Below are 14,815 nucleotides of genomic sequence, written 5' to 3'. Positions count from 1 at the left end.
TGACATTCAATAAAATATTACCGGATATGAAAAGTGGCCAGGAGATATGACAGACAAAAAGAAAAGCAAAGTAGACTCACAGATTATGCAGATGTTAGAGTTATAAATGTACTTTGGGAGGCTGAGGCAGGCAGATCATGAGGTCAGGAGTTCAAGACCAGCCCGGCCAACATGTTGAAAACCCGTTTCTACTGAAAATACAAAAATTAGCCAGGCGTGGTGGCAGGCGCCTGTAATCCCAGCTACTCAGGAGGCTGAGGCAGGAGAATCGCTTGATCGCTTGAACCTGGGAGGCAGAGGTTGCAGTGAGCCGAGATCGCACCATTGCACTCTAGCCTGGGCAACAGAGTGAGACTCTGTCTAAAATAAATAAATAAATAAATAACAAAATAGGTATTGCCCATTCTTTGGAGAACCCCAAAAGTGTTGTGATCTTAAAAACAGAAACAAAGTGTATTCTAGACTAGGAGTCAGTAAACTACAGCCTGCAGGCCAAATCCAACCCATTGCTTGTTTTCGTATAAGTTTTGCTGAAACACAGCCATGCCCATTTGTTATTTACTGTCTGTAGCTGTGCTCTTGTACTACAGAGTTGAATAGTTGCAACATAAGCCATATGGCATGTAAAGTCTAAAGTATTTACTATCTTGTTCTTATAGAAGCAGTTCACCAGCCCTGTTCTAGACTTATAATACAATACATAAAGTCAATACAATTGAAAGTTTTACAGGCATAATGGAAAACTCATTAGGAACTTCTGAAATATGTTGTAAACTCTGACATATGAATTGCTTAGAAAAGAAAGATTTAAATAACACCTCCCTTCCAAGTTTGTTTGTTTCCCATCAGCTTCAATAAATGTGAGCTATTATTATTTGCTGTAAACACAGTGAACACATAATTTTATTCAGGACCACATGTTAAAAACTCCATAACTGTGGAGCTGAACTCAGATCTCAAAATTCTAACAGGTGGTTCTGAATAAAATAAAGAGACTTCTGCCCATTTTAGAGAAAGCAATACTCTTTAACTTTTCCTTGTTATTGTTGGGTTCTGCAATGATTATTTGAATTCCGTAAGTGAGTACTCACAACATTTTGGAGCGTGGTGACAAGAATTACAAGGCAGTAAAATGCTATGTCTTGAGTACTAAGTTGTCCACATGATTTCATGAGAGGACCATGTAGTTACAAATACATGTATATGGATGCAAAAATCAATGTTATAATTAGTAATAATAATAACTCACAGTTACTGAATGTGTACTACGGTCTGGTAACAATCCTGTTTAATTGGTCTGGAGTGACTTTCTTATTGATTCAGGGTTAAGAACTTCCACATGATAATAATGTTGTCAGGATTAAGAACTACTGATTTAGGTGCTCCCTGCTTTTCCATGACTTGTCACGTTCCAGCCTTATTGTATTACATAGAACTTGCAGAACAGGTAACTCCTGTCTCACAGGCTCACTCACCCCCACCTAATTGGTGAATACTTGAAAATTAAAATCATCTGCTAGTTCCTATGACCAGCTGAACCTCGGCATTCGTTTACTGGTTTCTTAATTGCTCATTAAAGAAACAATAAGACAGGCATACTTTTTAGCTCAATACATATTTGTTGTAAACGAGACCTATGATGGTATTGTTTTGTTTTCTTCCCCCAAATAAGCTGAAGTAATAAAATGTGTTATCGTCTTTTAGGCAATGTGCTGAGCATTTGTGCAATGAGATGGTGACCAAAAAAGTGTGATATGTGAGGAGTTTTGTTGCATTGAGAGAAAGTAGGGAGAAAAAAGGAAAGCAAATATTATCCTACTTTCTGTCTCTTTTTCTTTGTCTCAGTTTCTTTGTCTCTCTTGGTCTCTCTGTCTGTAGCTCCAGCTATCTGTTCTAATAAACTACCCATAAGAGTAGAGGAAAGTAGGAGAAATAAATTCCTTAAATGGGATTCAAGTTCTTTAACATCTGTAAAAAATGTTAGGTAAAGATGACTAAATAATCACTCCAACATTTGTATTTGTTTGTTTAATGAAGATTTGAATCATAGAAACAGTTTTAAGGAACAATAACCTAAAAGGGGACATTTATACCTAACTCTTCATATTTCCCTACGGAAGAGCTTCCATTAGAGTAGTATCTTTAGCCTTTCTCCATCTTCATCACTCACTCATCTCCAGGGAAGGAGGAGTGATATACCTATCCAATAAATTTAGGAGAAAGCATTGGTATGCTTGGATCAACTCCCTTTGCTTTAGATTTGTCTACCTACAGGGGCATACATTCTGCCAGTTACACACAGCTTGTCTCCCCAGGTGTGTGTTTGTATGTATGTAAAAGAGAGGAAGAGGAGGAAGAGGAGAGAGAAGAGAGAGAGAAAGAGAATGTTGCCTGTGATTGTTCACATATACCAAAGACAAAATAAGTCTATTTGTTCAAGTGTAGGCTGGCCCACTGGACTACAATATTTAGTCATGTTCTCCAAATAGCTTACAAGTAATAAGAAATGATATTGTTAATTTATTTGACTCCTGTGCCTATTTTTCAAGAGTTCTGCAATTATGTTTACTTTGTCTGATATACAATTCAAAAAATACTCCAGAGTATCAAATGAAACATTAACATATTAAAAATTTAAACTTTCCAAGAATCTCACAACGTTTAGCACTTTGTTCTCATATTCTCAATTTTATTTAATTGGATATGTGTATTTGTGTCTTTTTTAAAAAACAACATTGGTATGATAGTGTCTAACTTTGCATCTTATAAGGCTTCCAAATAAACTTCATAAGTATTAACTAATTGAAATTGTTATACAATGGCCGAATAATTTCATAAAGTGATGTCAGCAATCACCACACATTTCTAGGTATTTGGGGGCTGGAGAAATTGCACATGAAGGCTAATACTCGTTCCTTTCATGTGGTTAATATGCATAAACATTAAGTCTGGTGTATCACCTTCTCAGAACTCTCCAGATGCTAGTATCCTTCTACTGATAAGAAAAGTAGCAAAGTTGTGCTTTACTCAAAAATCTTTGAAATATTTATTAATAGTATATGCTTAGTATTGTGTTAGGAACTATAGCAATGAAGATTTACAAAAAAAGAAAAAAACCAAATGTCCAACATGACAGATTAGTGATTTTATATCTTAAACTTATTGATGGCCCTTTTGTTTACCTCAACTGGTTTATAATTGAGAGTTCATAGAACATACACAACTAATGTTTATTAACGATAAAATTTCATTTCAAATTTAGGTGATTGCTATATATTTATAAAGTAGGTATACACATATATTGTAATCTATGTTTCAAATAGTTGGAAAACATAGATCTCCCTATTTTAAATATTTTTCTACAGAAGATTATAATTAATTATTATTGAATGAACTTTTAGAATATAGAGGGGTAAGGAAATGAAATCTCTCAAGGATTAAATGTTGAAATGATAAACTCTACTAGAGGAGAAAAATGCACAGTCTCCAAACTAATTTAAGAATTTGAGGAAGTCTCAAATGTTCTATATCACAAATACTATCCAGTTTTGCTACTTAGACAAAGCATGACTTAGCAAAGCAACAGAATGAGTAAGACTATGCAGAAACGTTGATCTCATTTCTGTTTCCAATTGAGTATGCAGAGTGTGGATGATGAGGCTGATGCGTGACATAAGCATTATATTGAAAGCATACATTCATTCATCCTATACTTTACTGAACATGTAAAAAGATCATGCTCTTTAGGCAAGCCCTAGATTTGTGTCTGTATGCATGTACAAATGTGTGTGTATATTTCATACATGTATTTAAGCATAATTCATATGCCAAAATATATGCAACATCTATCTTATCTCTATCATCTATCTGTGTATCTATCTACCTACCTATCTATCTATGTATCTATCTACCTACCTACCTACCTATCCAACCATCTATCCATATCTAATTTATCTATACTTTTCTACAGGTACAGCTCAAATTAACAATATGTTGAGTTCCAAAATTTTATTCTTATTGAAACAATACTTTAAACTCAAAATCAATTTTCTGAACCCAGAAGTATTAATGCCCATTGTTACACAACTCTTTCACAATGTATGATTATTTCATATATCTCATTTGTTCCATTCCAAAACTTCCACAGGTGCTAAGATGATGGAACCAATTCCATTTTGTAAATAGCAAGCTGAGACTTGAGTGTGATCATATGACTTTTCCTAAGAACATGTAAGCAGAAAATACTGCTCCCAGCAATAGAGTATAAGACAGATGATTTCATATCAAAAGTTCAGAAGGTTGAATGGCCTAAAGAAAAGAGATTAGGTTTTGGAACAATTGTGCCTAGGGCATACTTTTCACTCTTTACCTCACTGAAGTGACTGCTCCCCTACAGATATTCAGATTCTTTTTATGTAAACTGCGGCATGGACACCCATCTTGCAGATTCTTGTGAGGACTGGGATTCATTTATGAAAGTTTCCAGCCTAGTGCCTAGTACTATGTAGAAGCCGAATAAACAGAGGCAGCTTTTTACTATACAAGATCATGCACCTGATAATTGTACCCAAGTCAATAAGGGCATATTCATATTTGCTGTCAATTATTGACTGAATAATTTCAACAGGATTCACACTTTGAGATTTCATTTCTTCTATTTCACTGAGTGTATCTATCTTAATCCATTATCAGACGGCCTGCACTCAAGAATGAAACCCCATTTAAATGTTGCAGTACAAAACAGTACATTTGGAAAGTGAAAATTTTCTGCAACAAAAGTGATACTATTAATTCTTAGCAAATTTGTAAAGATTGCTCCGTTATTTACTTAATCCATGCAATTATTCCCATTCATCACCATGACTGAACAAGAACTGAATATGGATATAATTAAAGTAAACAAAGGCTAATGACTAAAATTAGAAAAAGAAATCCATTAAAATTTAATTTATACATTTTTACTTATACCTAATTTTGAAATATAATGGTCTGAGTTATTGACAGCTATTAATAAAAGAAGCTTTATATTTCATATTCTTACATTTTATATTATGAAGCTAAGCTATATGTTATATTCCCTCACTTATATATATTTTTGTCTCTAAATAGAAACAAAAAAGACTATAAAAAATACATGTGTATATTTATATTTATATATCTGCATATAATATATAAATATAAAATCTTATTTATATTTCTATTTTTGAATTTATATCAATATAATGCATATTATATGATATATAAATATAAAACTTTATGTTTATGTGATAAATATTAAAAAATTGTATATTTTTCTATATTGTAAGTATATATTTACAACAGAAATAAGGCTGTATATAGCCAAATAATCATCAATTACTGCTATACACTTATCTGTAGCAATGGCCCTTGAACAACACAGGTTTGAACTGTGCAGTCCACTTACATGCAGATTTTGTATTGCCTCTGCCACTCCTGAGCCTGCAAGACCAACCCCTCCTCTTTCTCCTTCTCAGCCTAAAGATAATGAGGATGAAGACTTTTATAATAATCCACTTCCACTATTCAAGCAAATATAATTTATCTTCTTTATGATTTTCTTAATAACATTTTCTTTTCTCTAGCTTACTTTATTGTAAAAATACAGTACAAAATATATGTAACATATGGAATATGTGTTAATAAACTGTTTTTGTTATCGGTGAGCCTTCCTTACCGGTCAAGAACAGGCTATTAGTAAATTTGAAGGGAGTCAAAAGTTACATATGGATTTTTGACTGCCCTGGGTGTTGGCGCCCCTAACTGCCACATTATTCAAGGGTCAACTGTATATAGATATACATAAGTATATATAATGACAGAAATAATTCTCCAGATAGTTAAATAATGATAAATTTAACTCCAAGTTTCATAAGGAAACATGCTGTACAGAATTTGACTTTCAGATTTTAAAAAAATGCATTTCTTTGTTTTTCTGATAATGAAACAAATACTAATTCTATTAGTTGATAGGAGTTGTTACTGTATAAGCTATTTCTCCATCCACAAGCAAGAATACTCTTTAGGATTCTTATGAAAGTTATGTATATTTTTGAGTGACAGTAAGAACAGTAAAAGAAAATATAAGCACAACAAAACATAAAGGCATTTAAGTAAACATCACTCCTGCCAAGATTAAACTTCCCAGTTGGCTCATGTTCATATTTTGTTCTACACCCTACAGTGTTTAGTCATGTATGGAGGCCCTCTTGACTGTCAGGATGAAATGACAACAGTCTGCAGTAATGACAATGACTTGTACTTGTAAAATACCAAGCAAAACGCAACTGTGCTCAAAATATTCATCCATCATACTCTGTGACTAAGTCAATGATATGTGGGAAAGGAAGAGCTATTTTTTGGAAAATTTGGCCAATGTAATCTTTTGGGAGTAATTAAGTTTCTCTGGTGCAATAACACTGTCATTTATTTTAATGTCTTAATCTCAAACTGCAGTGAGAAATTTGATAGCTAAGTGATACAGCTTTATCACTGTCCAACTACTGCAAATTTAAATAATTTAATTTTAAAATGTATGATATTTTAAAATAAGTATTTAACACAGACTTAAGCCAACCATAATGCATATGTTTAACTTTTATAGGTAAAACTGAATAACAGATTTTGCTCAGGCCTTTCCCCCACTAGACAAAGGGTTCTTTCATTTAAATAGCAGGATCCATAAAAACCCAAGTCCTAGGAACAAAACAATTTAGCACTGACCTATAAAAATTAGCTTTCTATCACATTGCTTTCTCCTTCAGGCATTTCTTTTTTAGAGATGTTACTGATTTGATTGTACAGCAGAAGGTTAAATTCTCACACAGTGATCATTAGCAAAAAATAAACAGAGCAAGTACTAAAGCTGGCTTTGCACCTACTGAATGCTGCAAGTGTCTGTACTCATTTGATATGCATCTTGCAAAGCTCGGCTGTTCCCAGAAGGCCACTCCATGAAGACTGAGAGAGCAGCGTCTGCTAGTGGTGCCTGTGTGTCACAAAGAACAGAGAGAAGCTTTATAATAGGGATGCTTGAAGGCATCACACTTAGCTGGGAATCAGGCTAAAAATTAAGTTTGTACTTTTTTTCTTTAAAAAACATGCACATGAAATTGATATTTTGATTATTTTTATAATGCATATTAGTCACACTGAGAAACAATTACACCAGCAATATTTTCTATATCTCTTCATTGGTTTCATTTATGAAGCACTTTACTAAAATTGTTTCATTATTTGCTTATTGGACAGACTTATTTATGGATATAAGACAAAAACGTGACTTCATAAACCAACACTGCATGCTGTTCTTGGATGGGGATTATCACTAGGGTTTGGGTGGGTCATCCTACTGTACCTGTGGCATTCAGGGGACATTGATTGAATGCCAAGTCGCCTGCTGGAGTTCTTTTCCACACCATCGACATCAGATAATCCTCAGGGCATATTTCATAAGGTGCTGCAATTTTAAACAAAGGGACTTGAATGTCAGTAGTGTTTAAAAAATTTTGGCAATAAACAATTGTCAAAGGCACCTCTCTAACTGCAGAGCTCTTTAGTTTTCTTTTTTTTTCTTTCTTTTTTTAGAGATGGGGTCTCACTCTGTTGCCCAGGCTGGAGTGCACTGGCATGATCCTAGCTCACTGTGCAGCCTCAAACTACTGGGCTCAAGCCATCCTCCCTCCTTAGTCTCTTGAGTAACTAGGACTACAGACGTGTGTGGCCACATCTGGCTGATTTTTTGTTTTAATTCTACGTAGAGAAAGGGTCTCCTTATGTTGCCAGGCTCATCTTGAGCTTCTCCCAAAGTGCCAGGATTATAGAATTGAGCCACCATGCACAGGCTCTTTCATTTGCTTTAATGTATATTGTTTACTGAAATGTTAGTGGCATAAACATAGATAAAAACCCATCGGATTTCCTTTTAGTATCTACAAAGTATTTACAGAATTGTAATTTCTTTTTGAACTGCTTACTGTGTAGACTATTTATAGAGGTCATTTGGATTTGCCTACAAGTTGAACATATTCAGGCATATCAATAAAAATATTTATAATATTTTAGGATGTTATACAAAAAAGTGACTTCCAACAAACAAAAAGGCATATTAAAATTATTAACTATTAAATGTTAAAAATAAATAAGCATAAAGAGTAAAAATACGTAACTTTTTACCTCTTCAACTAAAAGCGATGATAGCAGTAAAAATATACCAATTTGATCTTTTTGTCATATTATATTCAAAATCTCAATTTAATTATTGAGCAAGAAAATTAAAAATAACTTCAAAACTAACAGATGTTTAACTGTAATATAATGAAATGCAAAATAGTAGTGAAAGAATGAGGTCTATCTATATTGTGTTAAAAGTGACATCTTGTTCCCATATGAAAGAATATTAGTCCCTTCTCTAGACACACACACTGTTGTGCTTTTCATACAAAATTGTCACTTACATGTTCATTTATCAGTCTTCACTATTTGCTAGGGATCTTGTTTGGGTCTACTCACCTCTGTATCACTTGTACCTAATGGTGTGTTTGCCACATGAAGTTGCTCAAAATTGAATAAATAAATAAATGAATATATGTTTTATAAAAACCTTGATAAATAAGTGAGGATCTTAAAATACTAAATACCTAAATAAACACAGGAGTGTGATTTCTTGGGAGAAACATCTTCCTTGCAGAATAATATAATATTTAATCCATGATAGTCATCATTCTACTGATACCAATTCCATTTCAGAATTTACGAACTCATTAAATTACCTTATAGTTATCAGTAGGGGAAGAATACAAGTTGACAAATTAAATCTTGAAATAATATTTAAAAAAAAATAATTACCCAAGATAAGATGAATGGTTTGAACACATGGGTATTACAAAGCTGACAGTGTCACTGAAGATCAACTATTCCAATTCCTTCCTCTTTACAGATGAAGGCACCAAGGCCCAAAAAGAGGAAGCTTGTCTAAGGAGACAGAGCTGGTGGAGGTGTCAGCAGGACTGGATCCTAGAATCCACACTCCTCAGTCATCTTCCTTTTCTTTTCCCACATATACTCTTCATGACCTTGAATTGTTTAAGATAGTCCTCTCCCTCTGAGTATATGTAAATATATATTCATTTATTTATTCCATGTTCCCATAAAACACATAAGCAATGTTTTCAATTTGTGTCCTCTTTGCTTGGTGGAGGGTTTAGCAGTTAATTCAACCTTCACTAGCCCCATTTTCATAAGCTGTCTCCTCCTAACCAATGATCTACCAACAAACCTCACTGTTGTGAGACTGTCTCACACAGTCTGGGCCTTGTCTGTACCACTATATTTTGACTTTTCTCACCTTCTTGGAAATACTTTCTTCAGCATCTTAAGCCATTCTCCAACACTCCTCCACCAACCCCTCAGAGCATTCTTTCTTTGTCTCATTCTTTGTGTCCTTCTCAGAATCATTCATACCTTACTTCTTCCTTACGTTAAGTGTTTTTCTTGGATAATTTCAAACATATTAATAATAGTAATATAATCATATTAGTATTTATTAAGCCCTTTTGGAGAGTTTTACATACATGGACACATTTGCTCTCTCCCAACCACCTACGAGTTAGCACCTATGAGTTAGAGGTGACTATGATCCTTATTTATCACATGGGAAAACAGAAGCACAGAGAAGCAAATGAACTACTTTTCTTTTTCAAATTCCAAACTTTATTACATATTGAATCCAGAGGAGAAACTGAGTGCAGGAGGGGGAGGTTGGATGGGGAGGAGTCATTTTGCCAGGTGCTCCAAACCCTCCCCATTCGGGAGCCTGGCCATGCCCTCCTGGCTCCATCAAAGCACCTGGGCTGTTAAATGGGGCAGGAGAGCTGTGCTGAGGTTGGCAAGGCCCTTTCCCAGGACACAAGAACTGGAGTTGTCACAGTTTGGCTTGGGAATGGTGGTGATGAGTAGGAGAGGACCTATCATAGATCAAAAATATAAAATAATAAAATAAAACTAATCACAAAAAAATCTACAACTCAAGTGAGGGTAGCGGCAGCCACTAGGTAAGGCTAACTCCTTCAATATCTTGGGAATAGAAACAACAGGAAAATAAACTAAGAGATACAGCAGCCACCAGTAGTGAAGCACCAACAACCACACATTCCCACACTGGTCCCAAAGGTTAGCAAGCCAGAGCTACTGCACTGCCTGTTGCATCTGTGCCCCACCCTTTGGAGAGCACATGCTCCTGGCCCTGCTGCCCCATCCTGCCTCCCACCAGCGGGCCACAGAGGTCCTTGGAAGTGTCTCCTAGGGAGAGCAGCAGCAGTGTCAGGAAGAAAAGGCAAAGCCCAGAGACCAGACAGTGGTGAGGGAAGGTACTGCTACGAAACTCGTGGTGCCCAGATTAATGCCAATGAAGGGGAAGCGGTGGAAAAGAAGAAAAGTTAGTAAATGTTGGAGCCTCAATAAGTACGTAATCAGTTGGTTTCTGATCCCACACTTCGCTTGCTATATGACAGTCATGCCTGAACACATGCCTTCTACTTCCACTATGTATTAGGAACACATACAGTCATCCCTGTCATCTATGGGGGATTTGTACCAGGATCTCCTGCAGATACCAAAATTCACTGATGCTCAACTCCCTGATATAAAATGGTATAGTATTTGCGTGTAACCTACGCTCTTCCTCCTGTATACAGTTAATCCTTGAACAACACAGGTTTGAGCTGCATGGGTCCACTTATATGTGGATTTTTTTCAACTAAACACTTATTGAAAATACGATATTGGCAAGATGTGAGACCTGCATCTAAGAAGGGCAGACTTTTCCAACACACAGATTCTGCAGGGTAGTCTGCAGGCATTGAGTAGACAGGATTTTAGTAGACACAGGGTCCTGGAACCAAGGTATGACTGTACCGTAAGACATCTATATACTATTTATAATATTTAACTCAATGTAAATGCTATATAAATAGTTGCTATACTGTATTGTTTAGGAAATAATGACTAGAAAAAACTTTGTACATGTTCAATACAGACGTCATTTTTTTCTGAATATTTTTGATTTGTGCTTGGTTCAATCCACAGAGATGAAAACCATGAATACTGACGGCCATCTATATGTGTTTCTTTGGTTCAGGTATCTTTCTTGGGTTTAGGCTGGCGTAGCCAGTTTCTGAGTGGCATTTTTTACTTGGCTATTCCAAAGAAATCTCAGGTGAAGCTGCTCACACTTCAATTCCCAGTATTATTCTCCACAATGCTGCTTGTTTCCTCTCCTTGCATTTCCTAACTCTGCTAATGGTACTACAATCTTGTTCCCGTAACTAAAACCATTGGATCCATCTTCTAGTCATCCTTATCTTACTCTTAACCTTCCATGATTTTACCTCCACCACTCACCCAGGCATTCATTCTGTCCTGGTTAAATTAGGGGAACAACCTCATTGGTTATTTCATGCACTTACCTCACATGTGCTGGGCCTGTGTCCTAGGACCTGTGCTAGCACTAACATGTGCTAGGCTACATTTTTACCTAATATGTGCTAGAGCTAGGCCCTGTTAATGTAACATGGTGCTAGGCCCTGCTTTAGAAGAACCAATGGTGCATAAGAAATGCAGTCTGGGACGGGCACAGTGGCTCATGCCTGTAATCCCAGCACTTTGGGAGGCCGAGGCGGGCAGATCATGAGGTCAAGAGTTCAAGACCAGCCTGATGAAACCCCATCTCTACTAAAAATACAACAATTAGCTGGGTGTGGTGGCGTGCACCTGTAGTCCCAGCTACAGGTGCTGAAGCAGAAGGAGGAAGGTCCCAGCTACAGGTGCTGAAGCAGAAGAATTGCTTGAACCCGGGAGGGAGGGTTTGCAGTGAGCCAAGATCGTGTCACTGCACTCCAGCCTGGGTGACAGATCGAGACTCCATTTAAAAAAAAAAGAAAGAAGAAAAGAAAAGTAGTCTACCTAGACATTCTTTTAGTCAAAGGGAGGAGGCAAGGTGAAACAAAAAATTACTTGAGTACAATTATGATGAGCACTTCAAACAGTAAGTACAGGGTGCTATTTTAACCTAAAAACTGAAGAATCAAGGAAGGCTTCCTGGAGAAAGTGACATATAATTAAAACTGGCAGTGTGCGGTACAATAAATGCTCCAGATAGAGAAAACAATTTGTGCAAAGGCCTTGAAGCAAGGAAGAGCTTGGGGCATCGAGTTCAGCAGGGCTGGAAGGAGAAGAATAAGACCAAGTATAGAATAATGGTCTGGTGAGAGAGGCCATGATTAGAGCCTATAGGGCCACATGGGCAGCCATTGAAGGGTTCTAAAAAAGTGAAATGATTCAATTTTAAATTTTAAGATAGTTTGCCTTCTGTGGGTAGAGTAGATGGCCAATGCCGTGGAGGAGACCAGTGCAGTGCTTCAACTCTGAAACATTGATGGCTTTAGATAGGATGATTAGACTAAAGATGAGAAAAATTGGTGGATACAAGGTAAATTGAAGAGGTAGACAAAACTATGTGAGAATTTAGGAAGACAAAGGGGTCAAGGATGATGCTTGCTTTCTGAGTTGAGGAGCTGGGTAGTAAGTGGTACTGTTCTCCTCCATCTGCCCCCTTAATCCAATTTTCATGCCACATCAAAAGAGTAATCTCTAAGATAAAGTTTAATCCCACAATTTTCTGCTTAAAACCCTCCTATGCTTCTCCAGTACTGACAGGATAAGACAGAAAGAACTAAGATAGCTGTGCTTAGTGTGATCCAAAGGCCCTGCTCATAAGGGCCGTAGCATACCATTCCCATCACGGCTCATATTTACTCTCCTATGCAGCAGCCACACAGTTAATTTTCCTGAATATTTTTGATCTGTGGTTGGTTCAATCCACAGATGTGAAACCCATGGATATCCTTATTTTGAGGGGTAAAATTCCTATTTATCCTTAAAATGCTGCTTAAATGATGTATTCTCCAATAACTCTTTCCTAATATCTCAGTTATTGAATATATGAATATTATAGCCCTTCTCACAACAGATTGAAAATACTTGGTTATATCTGTGAACCTCCCCAATTCCCCAGTGTTGCTTTTTAGACTAGCCAGGTTTTACTTTATCTTTTTAATCTGTTGTAATGAACTCCAGTGGTATCTAGTGTACAGTAGGTGTTCAAAACACTTTCATTAAAGAAATCACTTTTACTGGGGAAATAACATACCAGCACTGTCCAATAAAATTTTTTCAATGATAGAAATGTTTTATATTTTCACTGTTCAGTATGGTAGGTGCTAGGAAAACGTGGCTAGTGCAACTGAGAAGTGAATTTTGGATTTTATTTAATTTTAGTTAATGTACATTTAAATTGAAATAATGACTATGTTGGACAGTACTGTAATAAATGATATTCATGTTCCTATAAATGCCAACCAAAAACTATTATAGAATACTAAAAGAAGGAGAATTAGAACAAATGTTAACGTTCAAAAAATACATCATGAATAGGTTATTACATAATTGAATTCTAGATACAATGACTCGTCCGTTTTTAATAATGACATGGCAGTAGTTAATCTAATCTGACTGTCATATTTGATTATTCTTTTTGCTCCATCCATACATCCCACTTCTGTTCATTATCTCCCTCATTATCTCTTCATTTATAATCTTTCACTTTTGCTTCACTTGTACTATCTTTTTGGTTTTCAATGCTTTGAAATTCAAATTTCCTTTAGTTCCATTGGTGAACTTTGAAACACATTTCATAAAACCTGTTGCTATAGTTAAATACTAGATTTCCTGATTCAGTCGTGACATAAGAAAACGAAGATTCAATTTGTATCATGAACTTCTTCATTCCCCTGTCGGGGTATCAGAAAGTTTTTCACACTTAGTATTATTCTGGCAAAAGGTACTTCGTTGCTCCCTGCCCCTCCCCCATGGTGAAATGTGTGGTTAGAAAATGTGGTCATTGCAAACCTTAGCCACTAGATGGCACTAGTGAGCCAGTAGGGTGAAATGTTTACTGGGCCGGCTGTGGAATCTGATGGGTTCAAAATCAAGGTGGGGAGTAAGAGCAAATATGTGAAATAAGTCAATGCTTCATTTTTTTTTTTAAGGCAACTAGTTGGGGAAAAATAAAACGTCCTCTCTTCATGCAAGTACAATGTTTAATGATTAAACTAGCATCAGTTACAGCTTACCTCTCCTCTTCCCTGCTCCACTCTCACAGCTTCCCACCAGCTGCGCAGGCCTTCTCCACCCTTCTTCAGTACTACGGGTCACTGCAACCTCAGAGCTTGTGTGCAGGTTCTTTCTGCTTTGACTATCCCCCGCTTCCTCCCCCTCAAACATGTCTGCATGACTCATGTCTTTCCCGCCTTCAATCTTTTCTCAAACCTCACATTCTCAGACCCCACTGACTGCCCCTCAAACACTCCCACCCCTTCCTCTCCTTTATCTTTCTCCAAAGCACTTTCCTGTCACCTTGTAACATCTATACATGTTTTTAGCTGATTTATTTTTCTCTTTTGGCTAGATCTGTTTTTGAATTACCCTATTTCTTAAGATCGCAGAGAATGAAGATGATTTTGCAAAAGTACTGTAGACATTGTGTGTGGGGCGGGGCTGGAGGTGGGGAGTGGATCCTCTAGCAGTAGATAGCCATGTCCAGTTAGGAGCAGAAAGGTAGGGAGGTTAGCTACTACAGTTACCTTAAAAATTAGTCAAAAGATGTTTCCAGAGGTTATCACATAATTGTAATGACTAAGTTTGGCCTTGGAGGGCTATATCTGACTTACTAAGATCCTAT

The 14,815-nt window shown here is 36.4% G+C and overlaps 1 protein-coding gene across 2 annotated transcripts in view; it reads right to left on the bottom strand.

Annotated features, from left to right (window-relative positions):
• ADGRB3 (adhesion G protein-coupled receptor B3) overlaps positions 1 to 14,815 on the bottom strand; it is a 755,063-nt gene that overhangs the window by 409,895 nt on the left and 330,353 nt on the right. For both annotated transcript variants that reach the window (XM_019029897.4, XM_019029899.3), the window contains 2 exons: positions 7,376 to 7,477; positions 6,900 to 7,006 (listed from right to left, as the gene is read on the bottom strand). In XM_019029897.4, coding sequence (XP_018885442.1) covers positions 6,900 to 7,006; positions 7,376 to 7,477 — 209 coding nt within the window. The remainder of the gene's footprint in view (positions 1 to 6,899; positions 7,007 to 7,375; positions 7,478 to 14,815) is intronic.

Source organism: Gorilla gorilla, chromosome 5, assembly GCF_029281585.2.
Source record: "Gorilla gorilla gorilla isolate KB3781 chromosome 5, NHGRI_mGorGor1-v2.1_pri, whole genome shotgun sequence".
NCBI classification, from domain to species: domain Eukaryota; kingdom Metazoa; phylum Chordata; class Mammalia; order Primates; family Hominidae; genus Gorilla; species Gorilla gorilla.
The sequence above is the reverse complement of the archived record's forward strand: the minus strand, read 5'-3'. Positions and strand labels throughout refer to the sequence as shown.